Raw genomic sequence first — 23,888 nt, forward strand, 5'->3', positions numbered from 1 at the left:
TCTGTGTTCGTCCGTGTGTCTGTTCGTAGACATTTAGACCAATCAAGAGTCACCAAAACTGTTGCACACCAGCACTAGAGGGCAGGCATGAGGAGAGCATAGCTGGCTTCAGAGATCTCCATCTTGTTTCACAGCTTACTTACACCGTAAGTGTAAGTAAGATGAACATTTTGGTATATAATATGTCCGTGTTGCTTTAAAACTGTAGGAGTGGTGACAAGTTAAAAAACGGGTATGTATTGAAATTAGCAACTCAAAAGCTAGAGTGTAGCGCCATTCGTTTCAATGGTGGGCATGGTTGTCAAACAAATGGTCATACCTCGAAAATGATAAGTCTGACAACATAGATAATTACAGTATACGAATCAGTGGAATTGTGTGAACATTTAGATATATAATATGCGTTTGAGCTGTTAAAACTGTAGGAGTGCCAACAGTTTACAAAATGTGTGGATATTGTCAAATCACCAACTGTCACAAAAAAAAACTAAAACTGAACATTCAATGAATCATTTTAATGGGGACAAAGACTATGAATAAAACGTGTCAATTCTCCTACAGTTTTTAAGTTACACAAAGATATTTTACTTCAAAATGTTCATCTGGTTCCCAGAACTCCTATGTAAATATCTAAGCTGTATGACATTATAGGCTGCTCCTTGAGAAAGAGCTGTCTGAAGCCGGCCATGCTTTCCTCATATAGAATGAATGGTGGTAAAACCATGCTCCCCATTCACAAAAATAGAATGTTCAGAACACTCTAATGGCAGTAATTTCAAAAGCATACACGTTTTCTGTTTCATTTAAATGTTGACTGCTTTTGACTGAAAATCAAGGATCATCACTTGCTCATAAATCTTCAGTAATGCTGGGCTCACACTACAGGATATAAAAAATGCTGACCGATTTAGAAATCGGGTTGCATCACGCATATAAGGAGAATCTTAACAGATGTTCTTCTCGTGAATCTCAAATATGCACACGACAAGATTTGAAAATAATGGCTCATCACACACTAGAGGATCTTATCGTGCCCGCGGGAACAACAAACCAGTGGTCTCGCCGTCTCGCTTGTAGTGATGTAATAATCTTAATTATACAACGGTATAGATCCGGTCCATTGTCTCTATTGGTCAGTTTGCATTCCAGAATGTTCGCACATCTTTTAATATCAATCCACCTCGTATTAGTAGCCCTCAATCTATGTGCTGTAGCATTGTCGTTGCCTGGCAACGTTCCCTTTTTCAGCAGAAGTATCCGCAAATGATTAACAAATAGTTCCATTAAAAATACATTTTAAAGTTCATATTGTCTTTCTTTTTGAAATATTGACGGATAAATGTGGCAACCGTTGTTTAAAAGCATTATGGAACTCGAAGCCGTGGGATGTCACTCGTTCCATAATGCTTTAATATCAAACATGTCTGATATTATCGGGGCTGCCCTAATGGGTCTGCGAGCCAATCAGGAGGTATAAGATTGGATCTGTAAACCCCTCACATTACAAGATAATCTGGGCTGAACATCGGTACCAACCAACGTTCCAGACCAGATTTCTCCTCCGATTGTCGGGTGGGCTGAATCGTGGATAAATCGGCCCAAAAATCCTGTAGTATGAGCCCGGCATAAGTGAACAATGTAGACATGGGAAATATGAACATACCAAGTGCAGACCATTTTGAGGTTTTCAAACCAGCACCGGTTACATCACCACATGGGTGTGATTTGTATTGTATAATATTTAGTTTTCTTTGTCACAAAAACATTTCTGATGGTCACAGAAGATTGGTTGGGGGGTCTGGTGAAACACGATGAGGTAGATTCTGTTAGTTTGCTACTTTAGATTTCTGAAGAAAGGGCCATGTCAAAATATAAGGGGTTACAATTTCTAGGTAATGAGTGGTCACATAGTAAATAATCAATTGACAGTACATTGCACTGGGTAGTGAGGATGCTTCTAGTCTTTTTCTTTGAAAACCCCCAGAAGGAATTGAATGAAAGTTATGTTAAAGGGTACTACAAATCATTTAGTTCAACAAATGTATCAACAAAGTCTTATATCCTACAAGATATTACAGTGGAGTGAAATATCCTTCATTATTTCTTGTTTCACTGAATCTGATTGACTGCCGCCAAACGTTCAAAATACTAACAGTGAAATGCTCAAACAGTGGTCCCAAGGTCAAACACTGTAGCCTACACAATTCATTAAAAGAAATGTAAATTCTGAGAATCATATCCATGTTACAAACATAGGAGGGAGTAAGGGTGCATTACATAAGGAGAGGAGAGGTGGATGAGAGGAGAGGTAGAGGAGTGGGAAGGGAGCAGGAGAGGCAAGGTAGAGGAGAGATGGAGGGAGAGAGGAGAGGTGGATGAGAGGAGAGGTGGAGGGAGAGAGGGGAGGTGGAAGGGGAGGTGAGTCGGGTAATATTGCGTTATTACGGTATAACATGTTCAGTCCCATGACAGGGGGACATGATGAGTTGTGTTGTGCATTTATGGTGGATGAGAGGAATGGTGGATGAGAGGTGAATGAGAGGTAGAGGAGAGGTGGAGGACCGGAGAGGTGGAAGAGAAGAGAGGTGGAGGAGAGGAGAGATGGATGAGAGATGGGGGTGAGGAGAGGTGGAGGAGAGGAGAGGTGGAGTACTGGAGAGGTGAAAGAGAAGTGGAGGAGAGGTGGAGGTAGAGGAGAGGTGGAGAAGAAGAGAGGTGGAAGAGGGGAGGCGGAGGACAGGAGAGATGGAGGGAAGGTGGAGGAGGGGAGAGGTGGAGGAGAGGAGAGCTGGAGGAGAGGTGACAGGCAGTGGGAGGGAGTGGGTGAGGTCAGCACAGCAGGCGCGTGACTGCGAGCAGGGCAGTGAGGCTGGACAGGGCCAGGCTGGGGCCGGGGCTGGTGCCGGCGCTGCCCGGCCTGGCCATACAGTGACCCCGGTTCTGGCCGATGCAGGCGGCGTAGGCCATGACGTGGGGGATGTAGTTCTGCTCCTGGACCCCGTGCAGGAGGTGGGCCATGGGGCCTTTGGAGAACACGGCCACGTCCTCCCCGCCATGGGTCTCCATACGCAGAGGCACGGCCGACTGCGCCTGGTAGTTGTTTTGCTCTGGAGGAGGAGAGAGGGAGAGAGAGAGGGAGGGAGGGAGGGAGAGAGGGAGGGAGAGAGGGAGAGAGGGAGGGAGAGAGAGAGAGAGGGAGGGAGAGAGAGAGTGTGTATGGTAAATAAAATTAGCAAAACAAAAGTAATCAGGCTAGATGAAAGACAGAGGCACCCCAGCAAAGCGTTTTGAGCTAGCTACCCCCTCCACTTCACAACTTAGGAGGCCTTGTTGTGGAAAAGTCGGCTGTGATCATGATGACACCCAGGAATTATGAACTACTCAGTGAGGTTAGAGATGCGAGTGCAGTTAGTTGCAGGGCTGAAGGAACAGGTTAACATTTCACAGCTCTCAAGTGCAGAATCAGTACTGAGACTGCAGTAGTTGAAGAGGAACGATAAGAAATTGTCAGATAAAATGTCTGATTTAAATAAGGAAATAGTGCACCGGCAGGCTCAAAGTATAAACAGTGAAGAGCTGGATTTGAGGGGTAGGTGTGTCTCTACCTTACAGTACATGGTTGTGTTATTAATGCTAATTCTAGACAGACAGTCAACTTACTTCTGTGTCAGGTGTTAGCATGAACAACACTCCTGAGGTCATAGATTGCATCTTAAGAAATATGACAGAGCTAGAGACCGATCGTTTACAGACTATCTGTGTGTAAATGATAGGATGATGCGCGAACTTGACTGCCTGTAAGTATAGTATATGACTAACACTTTCATCCTGTGACGCAAACTGATGACATCACCGTACTACTCACCATAGTCAACAGTAGACACATTCTCCCTGGCCCCATTGGCTATCTTAAAGCCTGGTCCGTTCCCGTACAAGATGGAGGTGAAGGGCTTCTGGTCCACATCGCTCACCATGGGAGCCAGGCCTGTATGGAGCGAGAAGAGGAGGAGGATGAAGAAGAAGAGGACCAGGAGGATGAGGTGGATGTTTTATAACCAGATGATTTAATATAAAACTCAGAATATGCACAGTCAATATGCATGTGATCTCACTTTGCAGAAGTTGTCTCAAGGATACAGAGTGAGTGACCAGACCAGATTTGAGCTTCTGAACTAGTAATCCCCAGTAGTAATCAAATCAAATCAAACTTTATTTGTATAGCGCATTTCACAGAGGCAACACAATGCGCCAGTAGTGAATAAGGGACCGCATGTGCAGTACTGCCAATGACAACACAAACCGGCTGTGTGTGTTCCACCATGGCATTGTGAGTGACCCAGTCTGTGCTGTTTCGCCAGGGCACGTACCGAATATGGTGTTCCCCCTGGGCGTGTACCCTCCGAAGTTAAATACGTGGGAGTGGTCCGCCGTGACGACAGTCATGGTGTCCTGGTCGCTGGTCAGGAGGCCGGCGTGGCCGATGGCTCGGTCCATAGCCACCGCCTCGTGGAGCGCCTGCTTGGCCTTGCCCTCGTGGTGCCCGTGGTCAATACGTCCGCCTGCCAACGCAAACACACACACACACACGGCAGTTTATCCCAGCTCTAGCCTGTCAGTTCTGTCACAGCCTCCCTCTCTCTCCCCCTCTCTCTTTCTCTCTCTCTCTCTCTCTCTCTCTCTCTAACCCCACCCACCACTCCCCATTTCTCTCTCTCTCTCTTTCTTTCTCTCCCTCTCTAGAATGCAATAGAATGGAATAGAATATAAACAGGTACATTGAAAATATTGTAATCGCTTGTCCTTACAGTATCTTATCAGTGCTAATCACTTCCTCATTCCGGTCCTTGATAGGTTACCAAAATGGCAATTTACCATACGATGGGTACATCGTCTAGCAGTATCATGCTCATCTACTTATCCCATCCGATCATCTACCTCCACCCCACTCTCTCCCTCTCTCTCCCTCTCTCTCCCTCTCTCTCTCTCTCTCTCTCCCTCTCGCTCTCTCTCTCCCTCTCTCTCTCTCTCTCCCTCTCTCTCTTTCTCTCTCTCTCTCCCTGTCAGGCAGATGAGAAAGCTAGCACCAACTCTGGCAGGGGCAGCCTCAGTTGAACTGTGCAAATTTGACATTCCAGGTGTTCACTGCTCCCTGGACGGACCCCGCGCTTCTGTCACAACAGATAGATGCCGTTGAGACTCGTCAACAACTGCCCGTTTGTTTGTCTTGCGGCAACTACCAATCCCGGACAACCCCTCTCATCCCCTCTACGACGAGCTGTGGCAGATGGGGAGCTCCTTCAGCCCCAGGCTCAACCCTCCCAAGTGTAAAAGAGAGAGGTTCAGGCGTGCCTTTGTGCCAGCAGCCATCAGACTGTACAACAGTGCCTGAGCCCCCCGTTTGGCAACGCCCATCCCAGAAAAGGTTGCGCGGCTGCAATGGGAACCTGTTCAGACTGAATAATGAAGTGAAACAAAATGGCAATTCAGTCTCGAGTGTCAGGCTATTGATTCCCTATTTAGTCCCTCTTCTGTTCTGGCACTCTGCTGCTGAATCCCCCCCCCCCGAGATTAATAAAGTGCTATCTTATCCTATCTTACTTTGCCCAGTTATGCAATAATAACGCACTGAATCTGAAGGAGTACTTATCATATTAATACTGACCAGTGTTATCATCATTCACTGATTCTCGTGACGAGGTAGACCTGCCTGAGACTTATGTATGCTCATATACAGTAACAGCCTAAGACCACAGGGATTCTTCGTCTAATGGCTTGGAGTTTGGTGTGCAGGTGAGGCCACCCGGGTTCGAACCCCGCCCCCCCCCCCCCCCTTTCCCCCTCCCCACAGCAGGTGTACATGCAGACAGTGGTGTATTGGAGTCTCACCCTCCACCAGTAGGTAGAATCCTCGGGGGTTCCTCCTCAGGATCTTGATGGCCACCTCCACCATCTCTGTCAGAGAGGGGTCTGTGTCTTTGTTCCTCTCCAGGTCGTATGGCAGGTCACCCGGTTCAAACAAACCTGGCAACCCAGACGCAGGAAGGAAGCCGGCCGGGCATAAGGCAAAGCTGTGGGTACATTCTTGTACATTCTCATCATATTGATTAGCCTTAGAAAAATCTGGCTTGTTAACATTACTTTGTTTTAGAAATGTTCATTAACGTCCACTGTCCCTCCCAAATAAACTTGAAATTAAATATAAGATTTTTACAGGTATGTAGATGAATAATTAAAATTAAAATAAAAACATCCACAGAGCTTTTAAAAAGGTGCAGAATAAAGTATTGCTTTTCCCCCCAAAGAATTATTGAGTCTGAATTTATTAATTAAAGAAATCTTGATAGGTTCGACAAGAACGCCCTGTTTACCTGTCTGGTTTGGCGCACCTCCAACAAGGCTCATGAGCCAACAGCACTATGACGATGGTACCACACGGTGTGTCAGGAGGCGCTAGTGATCTAATACTATTGGCTCACAAGCCTTAGAGGGTTTTTATGACTAGTCCACATCGAAATCTTGACTATTACACCTTTAACATGGTACATACTGATGAATTTAAAAGAAAATACCAATGGAGAGACTCACCCAAGATGTAATCCACGTTATTAGGGTTCAGTGACAGCAGTTGAGTTTTGTTCCACACATAGTGGGCTTTCTGTTCATGGAAATGAGTCAATCAAATGTTGAGCTTCATAGAATATCAGAGAAGAATAAACAGGAAATGAACCTCTCCCTTATGTTCAGGTCAATATTAACTGAATTGAGTTTTCAACATAATTTAAAAGTGGTTAAACATAAATCTGTTACCTCCGCCCCAGCGACAGTGCAGGGCGAGAGGTAATGTTTTCGGTGGCGTGTGTTTGAGCATTCGTGCATTAAATTTTGTTTGTTTGTTTGTCTGTGAGCAGGATTACGCAAAAACTACCAGACCGATTTTCACAAAACTCTGAGGAAAGGTGTAGCATTGGACAACTTAGAACCCATTACATTTAGAAAGGATCCTAATCATGGGGCGGGTCCACAAGCCATTTCATGGTTCGTTTGTTTGTTAGCAGGATTACCCAAAAATGAACAGACCGATTTTCATGAAACTCGTTGGAGGGGTGTCGCATGGGCCAACTTAGAAAATAATTTTCGAGTGGATCCAAATCACAGGGTGGGTCTACGAGATCACCCAAACACAGCCAGGCTGGCCATTCACCTCCATTCATTTTTTGGACTTGGAGAGCGAAAAAAATCCCCCCATTCATTGTCAATAGCGGACAATTGAAATGGCCATATCTCGACATGGGAAGGTGGACTGGCATAAATCTCTCGACCTAATGAATGCAGCAATACCAAACATGTCCTGCTCGCAAGCACATACTGTATGCGCCCGCACAGAGCCACAAAATGTATTCATGGGCGGAGGTCTGTGCTCTCTGAGCACCATTTCTAGTTCCACAGAGAGACGGTGTTGCTCACCTTGTTGTCCATCCTGCTGATCCACTCCTGGACCAGGTCTCTGCCGTCTTTGCGGGTGCCGCTGTGCTTCCTCTCACCAGCGTACTCCACGTCCGACGTGTTTTTTGGGAACATGTACTTCCTGCCTCCTCCCATGATGACCTGGGTGTGTATGCGTGGAGGGGGGGGGGCAGTCAGGAGGAGGAAAAGGAGGAGGAGGAGGAGGTGAAACTCACTAGTAAACAGAACCAAGAAGTGGACAGAATAAACTCTGTGATCACTGTAAACACTGTCATTTAGTTGTCACTCTTATCCAGAGCAACTTATGATGAGTGCGTTCAAGGTGAATACAATAAATAATAAATTGTTCTGACCATATAATTGTGAACCCTCTAGGGGAAACAAAAGGTGACTATATCAACAAACCCGGGGACAGTATTCTCGAGCAGACTCACGTCGATGTCGGGGATGTTCTCGAACAATTGCACGGCGATGTCCTTGCATCCGGCCTGCGCGGCCTCGGGCGGCATCTCGTTGTCGGAGTACCAGTCTCTGTCCACGCTGTGGGCGTAGGCGGCACTGGGCGTGGCGTGGTTGATGCGCGTAGTTGTGACGATTCCCACCGACTTGCCTGGTTTCAGAACCAGAACAGACCAGCGTTATTCTGCCGTTTGTCTTGTGGGCGCAAAAGAAAACTCAAATGCTCAAAATTATCCAGTATACTGTAGTGAGTGTGCTTCTTATTTGAACATGAACTGAATATTTCCTTTTTGGAAAAAGAGGCCATCAGTACTTCGTGGCTAACTTAAAGAAGTTATAGACACACAAACACAACACAAGCTATAAACACACGCTGACACAAACATTTCTTTTACTTAAAAGTCGCCAATGAGGAAAATTGAACCTATCTGCCGGTATCTGAACTCAGGGTCAGACTTCTGGAAACACATAGTCAGAGCTCCTCTGTGATCCTGAGTGGAGTTATCAGCTGCTGTCAGCTACCGGGGGAGCTGGCGGACTTTGGGTCAGGGGGGCACGTTGACCGCCTGGTGCGGTTCCTCTGAGAAATGATTGGTTCCCTGATCATCCGGGACCTCTTAACCTGGCAGGCGAGCCGTTCTCATTCCTGCCGTGTCTCGGAGGCACCGAGGCGTGCTGCCCTTGTGGAACTCCTACGCTATCTTTTCACAAGCCTCTATTCAGTGTCATCAAGCTGAGTATCTGCAGCTCTCTAAACATCAATGGGAACCCAGTGGAGAGAGTGGACAACTTCAAATATCTTGGGGTCCAGATCACCAAGGACCTGACATGGACTACAAACACTGTAATGAGGAAGAGACTGTTCCACCTCAGACGTCTGAGGAAATTCAGAGTCTCCCCAGATACTCAGGAGTTTCTACACATGCACTGTTGAGGGAATCCTGGCTGCAAACATCACCGCCTGGTGTGGGAGCAGCACCATGCAGGAACGAAAGACTCTACTTCCTGCTACGGTCGGGGAGAAGGTATCGTATTCACAAGGCCAACTCAGAGAGGCTCAGGAGGAGCTTCTACCTCCAGGCCATCTGGATACTAAACGAGGACACTGACTAACACCGTGTCCTAACTGCTTGCGACGCGAGCAACAGAACGCGACATCGCAGCTTGCTGTCCAAGTCTGAAACCGTTAAATTTCCTGTTCTGTTACGTCATTTGTCTATATTCCCAACTGAAGACAGTTAAAGAACGCACGCCTGTCAACGCGAGCGACAGGAGGAAAATAGGAACAGGGCGAGCGTCAACAGGGCAGTTAAAACGTCGCGCCGCTTCGTGCTGCGTCGCTCGCGTCCAGTTAGGACATAACAATAGAAAACAAAGCAATGGAACGCATTTTGTCGCTGACGCTCGCTCGCGTCACGTGTAGTTAGGACACGGTGTAAGCTAAACCTGCTCTTGATCTCGACAGGATGCCACCCCCCCACAACAACAATCACTCTAATCCCACTTCTCGCAAACACCTCTTTGATCTCTGGACTCAACTCAGTAGCTACACTCAGCACCACAGCACCTTATATTTAGAATATACTGTATATATCTGCATCCTGTAAATAAACATGTGAATATACATAGCTATAATAAATGATATACTGTACATAATATGGATACTTATATTCTCTATTTAACTCAACTGCACAATTGTTATCTGTTCTCTCAGCTCATTCCATTCATGTAGGCCTATATATTTTCTATTTTGCACTTAGTTACAGATGTAGGAAGTTAGAAATTTCCCATGCTGCAGCATTTCACCATCACGGTATTTGGCAGGGAAATCCCGTTGGAAATCTTGTGGGATTTCAGACAGGTGTTATTTCGTTTTAGTGTTGCACCACCGCCAGGTGGCGTCTTTGAGCAGATTTAGCAGGCTGGGTGTTCAGCTGGGCTCAGTGTTTTTCTCCTATAGTCTACGAATGAAGCATCATTAAATTTCACATTCTTTAATTGAAATTCTCTGTTGTAAAGCACTTTGAGCTGAATTTATCTGTATGAAAGGTGCTATACAAATAATGTTTAATTGTTATTATTACCTTGTTCTCAAACACCTTTTTTTCTCCATCTGGATGTAATTTAATTATTACGAACACATATATCTACAGTAGCCTATCTATTTCAGTAACTGATGTCGGGTCAAGACGTGGTGTCTGTTAAGTCAGATGCGCAAATTAACAGTATTGTAAATATCTTTGTTATAGTAAAGATGTGGTGAAAGTGAGGGTTTTGCGTTTTGTTTCTGGAACGCATTCAAGTGGTACTCGTAAACCCCAGAAGTAAATTTGAAGACGGGGCACCAGCTAATGTAGCTGAGCACAGTAGGCTATGGCTTCAGCATGATACAAAGAAAAAATTCGCTTGATCCGAGGTGTGGATCCATACAAAATTGACATACTGTAGTCGCCATATATATTAACATGTAAATGCCATGTATATTAATCTGGAAAAAAATAAATAACATAAATTAATCATATTACAATTAGAACCCAACTACCTCCTGTGATTCCAAACGGCAGTGTTTATCTGGCTGAATTGTGACGCGGATAAGTTATGTGGCTAGGGGTGGGGGGTCCTTCAGGATTTTTCAAAATATGCCAGAGCTCAAAAAAGGTTGAGAACCACTGATGTAGGCTACTCTGTCTTTCCACCGAAGCAAGTTGAGTAAAAGAAAAGCTTCCAGATGAAAGTTGAGATAAAAACCAGATCAGGTTGTGTGCACATATTTCAGTGTGTGTTCATGTTTAGCCCTGTTTTAAGGTTACTTATGATCATATACAATGGTTCAGATCAAAACGTTGACAAAGCTAGCATCTTCGAGAAAGTTGATAATTGCTCTACCACAGTTTTAGTCAAAAAATGGATGTGGATGGGCTTCTTGAAAAATCATTCAAAAACATGTTAAAATCTCGATTTCAAAGACTGGAAAACAATATTAAAGGAAAGCACTGCATTGCAGAAATACGGCGAACTGAAATGTTTCCTTACAACCTAAACAGATGTGGCACAACAGATGTGTTGTACACTATGATCTGTGTTGTGATAATGTCACATTGTTGTGGATGTATCGGCCGCCGTAGTCAACGGACGTAGCCATGATTGTCGCTTTGTGAAAAAGTTGCTTTGTGTAACGTCCTGAAGCCTGAAGAACAGCTGTAGTTCCACCAGTAGAGCTCCACTACTAAATAAGCCTCACAGAAGCTCACTATACTGGATAACTTTTTTTTTGTGCAAAGGTCAGATCATGAGTTCAGGGCGGCGTTTTTTTTTTTTTTTTAATCATCCAACAACAGGCTCTCCTACCGGCGTCTTTGGCCCAGCGCAAGATGGACGTGACCTCGTTGCCCTTGGTGGTGTTGCACTGGGAGCGCACGGCCGCCGCATTCACGCCCACCGTCCCCTCGTTGGCCTTCACGCCGCAGAGGTAGGCCGTGGCCGTGCCCGCGCTGTCCGCCACCTGGGCGTTGGTGTTGTACGTCTGCAGAGAAAGGTCACGGGGTCAGCAGGCAGTACTATCCACATGGAATCCCAGCAGAGAAAGGTCACAGGGTGAAGAGGCAGTACTATCCACACGGGATCCCAGCTGGTGGTGGCGTGGTGCATTATGCAGGAGGGTAAACCTACTATATGAATATGTATGAGTGTGGTGTTTGAGAGCAAGTTTTAATCCAAAAGTGATGAGAATAGTGTGTTCTTTATGAATATGAATATTATGAAAAGTTTGAAGTATTCATTTTTGGTGCACAGTATTTAACTCGCGGAGCTCTAAGCTGTGTGTGAAAAGTAGAAGGGCCCCTGAGCACTTCCTCAATGTCCTGACTGCCCACTGACTCCCGTTCAGGTAGATTGAGCAAACGTCAAGAAGACAACATCATTGGATTTGTCCCGGTCCCACAGAATCCAGTAAGTCTGGACTTCAGTTCAGTGTCCATATGTATTCAGATTATTTAAATATATTTAATGTATATATATTTTTATAGAGATGAGGACCAGTGATCCCAGATAAGGATCGACGCAACATCAAACAGGAAGACAGTGGAGGGAGCAGATGGATCATCTCAGCAGATGGATACACAACTCGCTGACGATTAATGTATATATCCAGATGTGTTCAGACAGTGTTGAGGCAGGGTTAACACGAATCACCTTGGCGAGAGCCAGGAAGGGGAATTTGTCCATCTCCAGCTGGGTCTCCTCTCCACTCTGGCCGCTCAGCTGACCCTTCAGGATCCGTGCCGCCGTCACGGTCGGGATGCCCATTCCTGGAAAACACAAGCAAAACACTCACTGTCAGGAAGGGATCTGTGTTTTCCCTGAGGGGAGGGAAGAGAGGGCGGAAAGGAGGGATGGAAGGAGAGAGGGAAGGGAGTGAGACGGGAAGAGAGAGGGAAAGGAGAAGGAGGGGGAAGGGAGAGAGGGAGGGAGAGAGGGAAGGGAGAGAGACGGGGAGAGAGAGAGGAGAAGAGAGGGAAGGGAGAGAGACGGAGAGAGAGAGAGGGAAGGTAGAGAGACAGGGAGAGAGAGAAAGAGGGAAGGGAGAGAGACAGGGAGAGAGGGAAGGTAGAAAGATAGGGAGAGAGCAAAGAGAGAGAGGCAGAGAGGGAAGGGAGAGAGACAGGGAGAGAGGGAAGGGAGAGAGAGAGTGAGAGAGGGGATGGAGGTCTGGAAGGAGGGGGGGGGGACATCTGGAGTCTGCCTTAACACCTTTTCTGCTTTCTATTCCCTTAGCGACCCCCCGCTGTGATCACTGTGCCCACAGCAGCTGGTCTTCCCACTGAGCCTCCTCTGTGCTTTTCACACAGCGGGTTTCCCAGAACTAGATACCATCTCTGTCTCCGTCTCACAAACCCTCCAGGCTAAACTGTGCCTCTCAATGAGTCACTGAGCTGTCAGAATAGACACTTTAGAAAACAGTTGTGCGGTCACAATGCAGGTCTTGAGATCTCCAACATTTAGACTCAGCTTTAAACATTGTGTCATTGATTTTTATCTTGTATTGTGTTTCATGTTGGATGTCTTTAATGTATTTGATATCCTTTTACTGAGCCTATATCAAAGATGTTTCCCTGTTTGAGAAATAATTGATGGACAATAATGTTTTTCTGGATCTGGAATAAGGCATGACAGATACACAGAGAACCAGGATTCAGACAGCGCAGTTAAATGTGTGACTGACCACTATAACACAATACATATTCCTGGTAATCTTTAGACAGAGTAGAGGTACAGTAGTTGGGTTGTTGTTCCAATTATGAAATCTTTGGGAGAGCTATTAAAATGGTGTCTGTTTATTCGTTTGTTCGTTCTTCATGCGAGTGGACCAGAGACCACCACAGGGTGGGACTAGCCATAGTTCATTTTTGCCATTGCCAATACATTTTGCTTTGTACACAAGAAACAAGTTTTCTCCGAAAATTTCTCAGAGGAGACGAGAAGATTCTTTGGGTGGTACAGTATGTTTTTGTTAATTTTTGGTTAATTTATTTATTTATTTTTTCAGCAGGATTACGCAAAAACTACCAGACCAATTTTCACGAAACTTTTTTAATGTGTGTAATATGTGTAATATGGTCCAACGTAGAACCCATTACATTTTGGAGCGGATACAAATCATGGGGCAGGTCCACGAGCCGCTCTAACACTGCCGGCCATTCACCTCCATTCATTTTTTTTGACATTGTAGACTCCCCATTCATTGTCAATGGGGGGAGTTGAAACAGCCATATCTCAACATGGGAAGGTCACAGGAACAGAGAGTTTGGACGAGCATAAAGCTCTCAACCTAACAAATTCAACAATACCAAACATGTTCACGCATGAACACACGCACAGAACCACGAAATGCATTTAACGGGCAGAGGTCTGTGCTCTCCGAGCACCAGTTCTAGTTTATCATTGCAATATACAAAAATCTTACATACTGCATCTTTAACTAACCGAAAAAAACAATATTGTCTCACCACCATCCCCAGAAAGCTAATTTGTCAGACCCCCTTCTTTAAATTAGAAGGTGCTTCTTTAAATTAGAAGCTGATTGCTTCTTTAAATTAGAAGTTGCATCTTTAAATTAGAAATTGAAATTTTGCAAGATGATAACACGTCTGCTGTGCCACTGCACGGTAAGTTGAGGTGTGTTTTTTCAGAACAGGCCATATTTTTTCAGAGGGAGTCACTGATTTTTTCAAGTAATCACCATATTTTTCAGAAGTATCTGTAATCCCACTACTGTTTTTTTTTCTGATAACTGATTAGGTTTTAGTTTTTTTTGTAATCTGATTAGGTAACACTTACTGTACATGTAATCTGTTACTCCTCAATGCTGATTTTAGCCTATTTCTATAATACTGGTAGTGACTGCTGTGTGCTTGTTCTGTGTGTATGTGTGCTACATGTACATAGTGGTTAGTGGTATAGGATAGGTGCATTGTGGGTATGGCTAGGTCATGTGTGTGTCCAAATGTCATGAATTGTTTCTAAGCTCTGCTCTATGGGAGACCGGACCTTTTGCTCAGTTGCCCCCTGCCTTTGGAATACCCTCCCTGACAATCTGAGAGCACCAGAGACTCTGTTTTTTTTAAGACTGGTCTGAAGACCTACTTATTTAGAAACGCCTTTTGTATGTAATGTGTACAACTTCATGTAAGCCAATGTACTTTCATCACTGTAGGATACTGGAGAAACACAACCTCTTGAGCTTTGAATATTTCAGATCATTTTCAAACATGTGTATGGTTTTCAAAATCCTAAATGGCTTGGCTCCTCCTCCATTATGTGACCTTGTGTGTACACCCGTTCAGCAAACTCCATTAGGTCTTCTAGAATAGCCTCTACAAAAGACTGCAGTATACCATTCCGCCGAACTGTATTTGGGCAATCAGCCTTCTCTGTGAAAGCTACAAATCAGTGGAATGCCCTGTCTGAAGGAGTGAGAGGATGTAGCTCTGTGAGCACTTTTAAATCCACACTGAAAAACATCTTAAAAGCTGGTCAGTCGTGCACTCATTGAGCTACTGGCCTCTCTCTGACAAGCATTCTGTATTGCCTGTTGTGTTTTATGTACTCTGACCTGCCAAGGGGACTGCAGATGCAAATTAGCTAGAATCTGGTACAGTGCATTATATGTTGTCATAGTAGTCTATTCGTAATGTATATGTTTTAACTGTACGCTGTCCTTTTTAAATAAATAAATGAATAATGTGTACACCTGGTTCATTGCCACAAAGGGCTGTTCATGGGGGACAACTATGGATGAAAATCTAACTTGGTTAAGTTAGAGAATCAAGAGAACACGCGAGTGGTCGATTCAAGCTGGGTTCAAACCAAGACAATAGTTTTATTCTAAAAGGACGATTTGCAAATCGGATTCTGAAACAGGAAGTGTTTCCCTCATCAGAATACTGGGACTGAAACAGCGCAGGATCTCTTATAGGGACAAACAGTACACGGAAGTGATGTCACTGAGCAAAGGGTGTTTTTTAAACAGACTGATGATATGGGAACAGATTAGAAATAAGTTTCACAGAGGTTGAAAAACAATGAACAAAGAAGATCAATCAAATAGGAAGATTCAATCAGATAGGAAGATCAATCACATAGGAAGAAAGAAAGGGGGTAACACATGAGACTGGAATTTCATTAAAACATGTTTACTGAGCCCTTGTTTTCATCTGTTTATTCACCCGGCCTGAATCAGAAGAGCTGAAACATCTTAGATTACATTAATCCACACCATACCCAATCTTCTGCTTGGATGAAAATGTTAACTTCCTGAATGATCTGTAGGCTACATAATCTCATTTACAAGGAAGGACAACAGGAGATTAGTATGGCCTAGACAGAGGATGGAGAGCTTTGACTGCACAGCCATACTCTCGCTCCATCAAAATACTAGCCCACTACCATGTGCAATCTTTACAGTTTTAGAACCGAGTAGACAGTTTCAAAACTTCATTCTATTCCAACACTGTTCAAAACAAGACCATGTTGATTTTGTGAGCTCATATTTTGTTTCTCTTGCAAATCAGTCTGGATACTCTCCATAGTGATCCATTGTGCAAGATCAGAAAATGATCTTGCCAATCAGTGTTGGTTCTGAGGATTTTGAAATACAAACAGCTATGCTAGGACTGAAACGTTGTTTTGTGGCATGGAGCTATAGTGTGCGGGTATTCCCCTTCTATCATTGACACTATCTGGCCTGACACCTATTAAAGTGATGTGCGTATAGTCCTTCTCTTTTCATCATATAGTCATCTGTCAAGTATTTTTGAAAGTGCCTGACCTTTTCCAAACAATTTTCTATGGAGATTTCCCAGATGGTTATGCGAAGCAAACCATCTGGTGCATCAGGTTAGCTCAAAACTGTCTTCGCTGTCGTATGTGAACCCAGGCTAAGGAAGATCATCCCTAAAGGCCTACAAGTCAATCAATGTGCACTTACTGTGCTATAAGCCTTTTGAGTGCTTTACATAACATCGGCATTACAGCATTTATACTATCCCACGTATTGTGTATCGTCCAGAAGGATCCCAAGATTGTCTCTGTAAAGCAGGGCTTACCATCGCCGAGGAAGAGGATGAGGTTCCGGGCGATGTTTTGATTGAGTGTCTGGAGGGCGAGGGCGTTCTTCAGAGTTCTCTGGGCCCATTTGTTCCAGAACATGGGATCTTTCTCTTGCTCTGTATCACAGGGGAGGGGGGTGGTGGTCATGGGTAGACGAGAATCAGCTGGGAACATGGAAGTAAACTGTAAAAGAGATCTGCAGATGTGCTCTGCTACAACATCTGCTGATTGATGAGGAGTAGAAGAAGTTCTACATGGGATCAAACCCACATTATACAACGGTTAGTTCTGGTTCTTGATTCTGATTGGCTGGAAGCCGTGTTAAAATACTTTGTAACACACACCTGGGACCGCATATCATTCCATTTTCAGTATTAATGCGCCTCCCATTTGATCCAATGCATTGTAGTTGTTGTTGTTGCTTGGCAACCCTTTTGTTGGGGGAACTATTTTGCTCGGCGTAATTGAGGGAATGATGCTTCGTTTTGAATAAATGTTAATATTTTACATTGCTGTATGTTTGTTTTACACTAATACCTGTAGTAACCGTTGTATAAAAGCAATAAACCACTCGAGGCCGTGTGTTATAGTGATTTTATAACAGCTAGGGGGGTTTTAGGCACTCCGCTTCGTGTCGTGCCTAACAACGCCCCCTAGCTGTTATAAAATCACTATAACACACGGCCTCTCGTGGTTTATTGCTTAAATACGGAGCCTTTTACATACTAGATCATTCTTGAATATAGAGCAATGTAGTTAAAATCTGGTGAATCAATGATAAACCAGACATTATGCAACCACATTTTCTTTCACAACCCATTTACTTAATGTGTTACTAATTCCTTGCCCTGTTACGATCAAGCGACCAACAGATGAAAATTACACATGCACACACACACACACACGCACACACACAAGCACCCACACGCACATACACACACACAGTCTTTGCTTTATTGATGATGCCATGTTCTGTAAACTCTTCAAACTAAGTACTTTTGCCATCTCCAGAACATAAGCTCCTTACGTTCAGAATCGCACGCACTGACTGCACATCCAGCCCCATACTGTACATATAAACATTAAGCTCTGGTAAGAAGGTCCACCTAATCTGCTTGCATGGAGAGGCAATACATTTGGAATCCATCTTAGGAACCTTTCCAGCTCTCCATATCTTGTTGGGACTAAACCAATTCTGGACCAATCTTGGGTAAATGATGTAACACAACCTATCAGACACCTGGATTGGACTGCAGAAAAAGCGTCTATTGTTTGTCAGTCTTACAGTGTTCTTGATCACATATGCCCATAGGGCGTGCCTCCTTGAATCAGCTGGCAGGTCCAACCATAACATCCCAGACGGCACAATACTGTACATCTCTCTGGAGTCTTGGGAGTTCTGGGTGTATACATGTCAGACATGACAGGCAGATGTGTCTGGTTAAAGGGGGTATTTAGCATCATAAGTTCTGTTATAAGGTTATTTACGTAAACGTTCTGACAGACTTTGCACTCTTGAGATATTAGTGCTCATTGCTCATGTCACTGCACAATTGATCTCTATGGGCATATGACCACAGAGATCCATTGTGTCCTTCAGCATGGGCCATGATATGCTCATAGAGCTACATTGTGTACTACATAGCTGTGACATGAGCAATGAGCACTCAAGAGTGTAAAGAGCCCTCATTCTCTCTGAACACGACGTCAAAAGGGGGTTTAATCAGGTGAACGCCAGGAAGGCCTCAGGAAAGCTACATTGTGTACTACATAGCTGTGACATGAGCAATGAGCACTCAAGAGTGTAAAGAGCACTCATTCTCTCTGAACACGACATCAAAATGGTGGTTAAACAGGTGAACGCCAGGAAAGCTGCGGGACCAGACAGTATCGCAGGGCGGGTCCTCAAGGCGTGCGCCGACCAACTGGCTCCTGCGTTCACTGTCCTATTCAACCTGTCCCTGGCCCTGTCCACCGTCCCCACATGCTTCAAGAAGTCCTCCACCATGCCAGTACCGAAGAAGCCAAGACCAGCCTGCCTCAATGACTAGAGTGAGACTGCTGTTTATTAACTACAGTCAGGGGCGTGCTGGGACGAAAAAACAGCCCTGGAGCCGTTGTCACCGGTGGCCGTTCTGTGATTCTCCAGAACCTACAGATGGCCAGCACCCCCCTGACTACAGTTCAGCTTTCAACACTATGACCCCACCCAGACTTAACACCAAGCTCAGGGTCCTGGGGAAAAACAACACCCTCTGCAAGTGGATCCTGGACTTCCTGTCAGACAGACCCCAGGTGGTGAAGGTAGGCAACCACACCTCATCCTCCATCAATCTCAACACGGGAGCCCCCCCAAGGCTGTGTTCTGTCCACACTACTGTTACTCCCTGTACACGCACGACTGTACAGCCCCCTTCAACTCCAATGCCATTGTCCAGTTTGAGAGCATCTTAGCTGAGAATATCACCACCTGGTACGGGAACAGCAGCTCTCAGGATCGCAAGGCCCTACAGAGAGTGGTACGGTCAGTTGAACGTACCTTGGGGGGGCCACTCCCCCACCTCGATGACATCTACACCAGAAGATGCAAGACCAAGACCAACAGGATCCTGAAAGAATGGACGAGCAAGCCATCCGGCTCCTGAATGACTCTATCTAACACCCCCCCCCCCCCCCCCCCAACCAGGGTTTCATGTATATAACTCACCCACGCCCCCCTCATATGCATACACGGTATAGCATGTATATAATCCATCCAGGCCTTTATCTATCCCATCCCAGTTTAATTTTATACTTATAGAAAGGGTACTTATTGTGTTTTGTGTTAATTTGTAATATTGAAAAACTTGCTCTCTGTAAAGCGCATTGTGTTGCCTCTGTGTATGAAATGCGCTATACAAATAAAGTTTGATTTGATTTGACTTGATTTGAATATTGTAATTTTGTAAATTGTACATTTGTAACTTGTAAATGTGTCATTTGGTATTGAGTATTAGAGTTTATCTGTAGCATAATCTTGGAGCCCACAGTAACATTTCACTGTGACTGTACACCGTACATTGCATGATGAATAAAGCAATCTTGAATCTGTCAAAATGTGTATATGGATTGTATACGGACCGTTGTATGTGATCATAAATAACCTTATAACAGGGCACGTCACTTCCTTAACTCCCCACAGGAGTTCAAACGCTCTGTCTCTCCGGGTGTTTGTGTTGTAGCTGAGATGGACGGACGCGTCCGTGGACGGTAACTCACCTGGGAACTGGGGCTTGGACGGGCCTCCCCAGACCAGGCTGGCGCAGAGGAGGAGCACGGCTGTCCCCTTCAGCATCTTGTCTTCATGTGCCAACGCTGTCACCTCTGGACGACCGTCACATGCCACGCCCTGAACCGGGGGGGGAAGCAGCCTCCAATTCGTCTCTGTTGGTGAGGAAGGGAGAGAGGGAGGAGAGTAGAGGGCGGGGAAGAGTGGGAGCAGGAAGGAGACGAGATGAAAGATAAACTTAATTGCCCAGAAAGTGGATAACGTGCTACACGCGCAAAACATCACCAGGACAAGAGTCCCAAAAATCACGATCATGTAATTTACAAGTGGGAAAGGAGAGAGAGCTGAGAAAGTGTTACATTAAATACAAGTGACTTTTCATAGCATCCCAGCTTGTGTTCTGTAAACATATGGCACAAATGAAGGATATGCTATATGCAACAATATTGATGACTCATTCTACAGGGAATAAGCTCATGATCAGAGACAGGAAGTCAGGCTATACTGCCACGTTACTATTTGGCCGCAGTCCAGAGCAGGAAAGAAAGAGATAGAGAAAGAGGGAGAGAGATAGAAGGAGAGAGAGGGAGGGAGGGAGAGAGAGAGAGGGAGAGAGATAGATGGAGAGGGAGGGAGAGAGAGATATAGGGAGAAAGATAGGGAGAGAGAGAGGGGAAGAGCGAGGGAGAGAGAGTGGGGGGGGTAAAGAGTGGGAGAGAGAGAGACCTGGTGGGGGTCAGCTCTGACCCTTACAATGGAGTAGTGTGAACAGGCCTCCAAGGGTCCCGGGCAGCTGGGCTTTCATCTCTAATTACGCCCCCCCCCCCCCCCACACACACACACACACACACACCCCTCCCTCCTGCACACTATAGTCAAGGTCGCTTCTCTTTAATGGGATTGTGCGCCATAGCAGTGAGAGGTTTAATGACCATAGCTAAGCCGATTAACACCACAATGATTGACTGGACAGACACCTCCACCCACAAGTATAGAAGAGAAAAATCTACCTTCTTAACTGCTTTAACTAGGCCCCAGGCTGGAATATTATGCCATTTTGTCATATAAAAACCTAATCTGTGAAGCTTTGTTTTGTGTTTGTGTATAGCGATAATGGCACCTGCATGATTATGGCCTGTTGCTGTTGTTACGACTTGCAAAATTGTTACATTGTTATAGACTTTTAGAAACACAATCAACGAGTGAGGCCTCCTTGGAAAGTCCTTGGAAAGTTTCAGCTTAAGTACACAAATATGGCCTCTACATCGAGTAAAATCAACCATCACCACAACTCTCTGTGAAATACAAAACTACTTTTCAAAACAGACAACACACCTTGGACCACTTGTCTAGCTGCTCATCCAGCTGTATAAACACATTTACATCTACAGTCTCAACAAGTGTTGTGGAGCTTGATAAGCGTTACCGTGCCCCAGACCCAGACGGCGCCCCGGCCGGCACATCGCCCTGGGCCCTGCAGGAACCATGTGGAGGGGTGGGGGGGGGGGGTCTCAGAAGGTCATGGGCCCCCCCAGCGGGAGCCCCCTGGCGGCCAGCCTGCAGGTGAAGTAGCAGAGCAGGGCCAGCACGGCCACCAGCAGGAGGCCAGACAGTACGGTGGTCAGCAGCAGCATGTGGGGTTCGTCTTCAGCCATCTCTGTCCCTCCCCCGGGCACTGAGGTGGCAGCGTCCTCCAGGGTTCTGGTGAGTCTCACTTCTCCCCGCCTCCCTGCCTGCCCCAGACGCTGCAGACCCAGAGGTGAAAGCTTGGCGATGAGGTTAAATCCCCCGACGACCCACAGAGAAGAGACAAAGGGGGGCGGATTGTGTCCCAGTTTCCCAGGAGGCCGTGTGTCGGAGCCGTGAGAAACAAGGTCGCTGGTCGTGGAGGAGATAACGAGCGGTGCAGTAGGGGACGCTCCGTGCCTCTCCCAGGGACAGTGAGGGTGCAGTAGGGGACGCTCCGTGCCTCTCCCAGGGACAGTGAGGGTGCAGTAGGGGACGCTCCGTGCCTCTCCCAGGGACAGTGAGGGTGCAGTAGGGGACGCTCCGTGCCTCTCCCAGGGACAGTGAGGGTGCAGTAGGGGACGCTCCGTGCCTCTCCCAGGGACAGTGAGGGTGTGAGGATATCGGGGATGGTTCGGTCTGACTGACCGTCCAGTGGGGGATTAGTGGGGGATGAGCAGCTCAGAGCAGGACTCTCTGAGAGTGGCTTCACTATCCAAGGAAGAGGCCAGCTGACCTCCTTTAAATTCATCCCTTGCGAAACATCCCCCCACATTATACAGTAGATGAGAAAAGAAGCTATCCTGAAATATGATATCTGAATGCTTTCATTTCTTGAAACTGTCTGTATCATTGAGTGCTGGGAAAGCCAATAAAAAAGTTGATTCTCCAGTTACAGCCTTGTTTAGTTAATAATAGTGGTCAGCTCTTGCTTTTTTAATTGACTTAAGATGTCCCATTAGTTTGTGCTCTTTCATCTTATGGTGCAGGTGCAGGATCTCAAAACTGATTCAAGCAGCAGAATTTTTGCCTTTATGCTCATAATACTGAATTTACAATATCTGTGGTATCCTCGGGCTGTTTTTGATTTCTCATAAAACGATTTAAGACAGATCACTACACGGCTATAACACTGCAAATATGACAATAAAGAAAGTGAGAAAATTGCTACAGTGGCCTATAGAGACAAACTTGCAAGTGTAGGCTACATACAAATCAAGCAATAAAAGGCTTTCTCCTTGAGACCTTACTGTTAATAATCTTATGACTTTTCTTCGGAGTGGATCGATTAGTCACGAGACCTGAATATCTGGGACATGTATTTTTCCTCCATTAGTCTCTCATATCTGATCTCAAGAGCAAATGTCTTAGTTAAGCTATTGACCAGAAAAACAGGTATTCACTGTGTCAATTAGTCTCACTTCACATTATCAATCGCATGATGGTAAATAAGTAGATAAAGGTGACAAAAACACACTAGGGCCCACAAATAGAAACCCATGAGAATATTGTTAGAGAACATTGCTCTATCAAGCTCAATTAGCCTGTACTTGTTGAACGACGTTGGAGGGTTTTAAGGCTGTACTAATCTGCTGCCTTTTAAACTTTTAGAGCCAAGTGTAACATGCGAGATTGCATTGAGAGAAAATGTATAGCTCTATCTCCAGTAATTGTATCTCTCTCTCTCTATCTCAATTGGTTACAGGAAACCTGTTTCAGTGAGACAATTTGCATTTTCGGGGCGCATAGTTACTGGGTCAACATTTGCTATCCCCTGCTCTCACGAAAACGGCTAAATGGCCTCAAATATAGCCTACAAAGTTAAAGAAATATACTTACTACTTCGAATTTGATGCCAGCAGCCAATAAACAATCCGGTCTTTCACAAGCTCTCGCATTCACCTTTTCATCAGTGTGTTGCTGACGCTCCTTCGCCAATCCTTTTTATAACGCAACTGTCCAGCCATGGGGGTTTGAGAATAGCGGTCCGTATCCCACCAGGGTGAGGAACCAGCATAAATAATGATGCCACCGGGCTGCCTGGACCTGGAGCGCCGCCTCACGGGCTCTCTGTTTGGACACTGCAAAGTCTTCAAAGTAGAGGTCTGCTGCCGGTCCATTATTGAAAAGACAAAATAAAGTATACGCCTATTGTTATTGATTAGGCTACACTATTATGTAATGTACGATTTATTAAGATATTGAGCTGCTATAAGGCAGCAACTCATTACAAGACATTGAGATAATATGTCAATGCCCATCATGCAACCATCATTGATATGTTTGAATAATAAAGCATTCTTCATTGTTGATTAAAATTAGTTTGCGATCCATACATCTTCATCTCTCATTCAATCTATTTGTATTGCTTATTTTCTCGTCCAGTAGATGTCACTAGACATCAATGTCCATCCTCCATGGACCATGTTGTGGCCTAGTGATTGATATCACCCCCATTATCTATATCGAATCTATAATCCACTTTAATTCGCTGATCCATTCCAGTCCAAGTGGACATAACCCATGACATGTAAAACACTAGTAGCGTCAGAGCCGGTTCCACTTTAAGAAGTATTGCTGGGCC

General features: G+C 45.3%; 1 protein-coding gene across 1 annotated transcript; it reads right to left on the reverse strand.

Annotated features, from left to right (window-relative positions):
• Positions 1-546: 546 nt before the first annotated feature.
• Positions 547-23,267, reverse strand: alpl (alkaline phosphatase, biomineralization associated). The gene is made up of 12 exons (XM_084440757.1): positions 23,144-23,267; positions 19,789-19,953; positions 16,527-16,646; positions 12,115-12,230; positions 11,272-11,446; positions 7,899-8,074; positions 7,465-7,605; positions 6,586-6,655; positions 5,887-6,021; positions 4,368-4,559; positions 3,866-3,985; positions 547-3,107 (listed from the first exon to the last, which is right to left on the reverse strand). The coding sequence occupies exons 2-12, from the start codon at positions 19,862-19,864 to the stop codon at positions 2,830-2,832; spliced, it is 1,599 nt and encodes a 532-aa protein (XP_084296883.1). The 5' UTR covers positions 19,865-19,953; positions 23,144-23,267; the 3' UTR covers positions 547-2,829.
• Positions 23,268-23,888: the final 621 nt, after the last annotated feature.

This window comes from Borostomias antarcticus (genome assembly GCF_949987555.1).
Source record: "Borostomias antarcticus genome assembly, chromosome: 7".
Taxonomy (NCBI): domain Eukaryota; kingdom Metazoa; phylum Chordata; class Actinopteri; order Stomiiformes; family Stomiidae; genus Borostomias; species Borostomias antarcticus.

Bases quoted from the DNA above. Each gene is read 5' to 3' on its own strand.
- alpl (XM_084440757.1), bottom strand. From the start codon at position 19,864: ATGCTGAAGGGGACAGCCGTGCTCCTCCTCTGCGCCAGCCTGGTCTGG. The intron at 11,447-12,114 runs GTGATTCGTGTT...CTTTCTCTGCAG, and splicing joins CCTTCCTGGCTCTCGCCAAG to ACGTACAACACCAACGCCCA. The intron at 7,606-7,898 runs GTGAGTCTGCTC...ATACACACCCAG, and splicing joins AGAACATCCCCGACATCGAC to GTCATCATGGGAGGAGGCAG.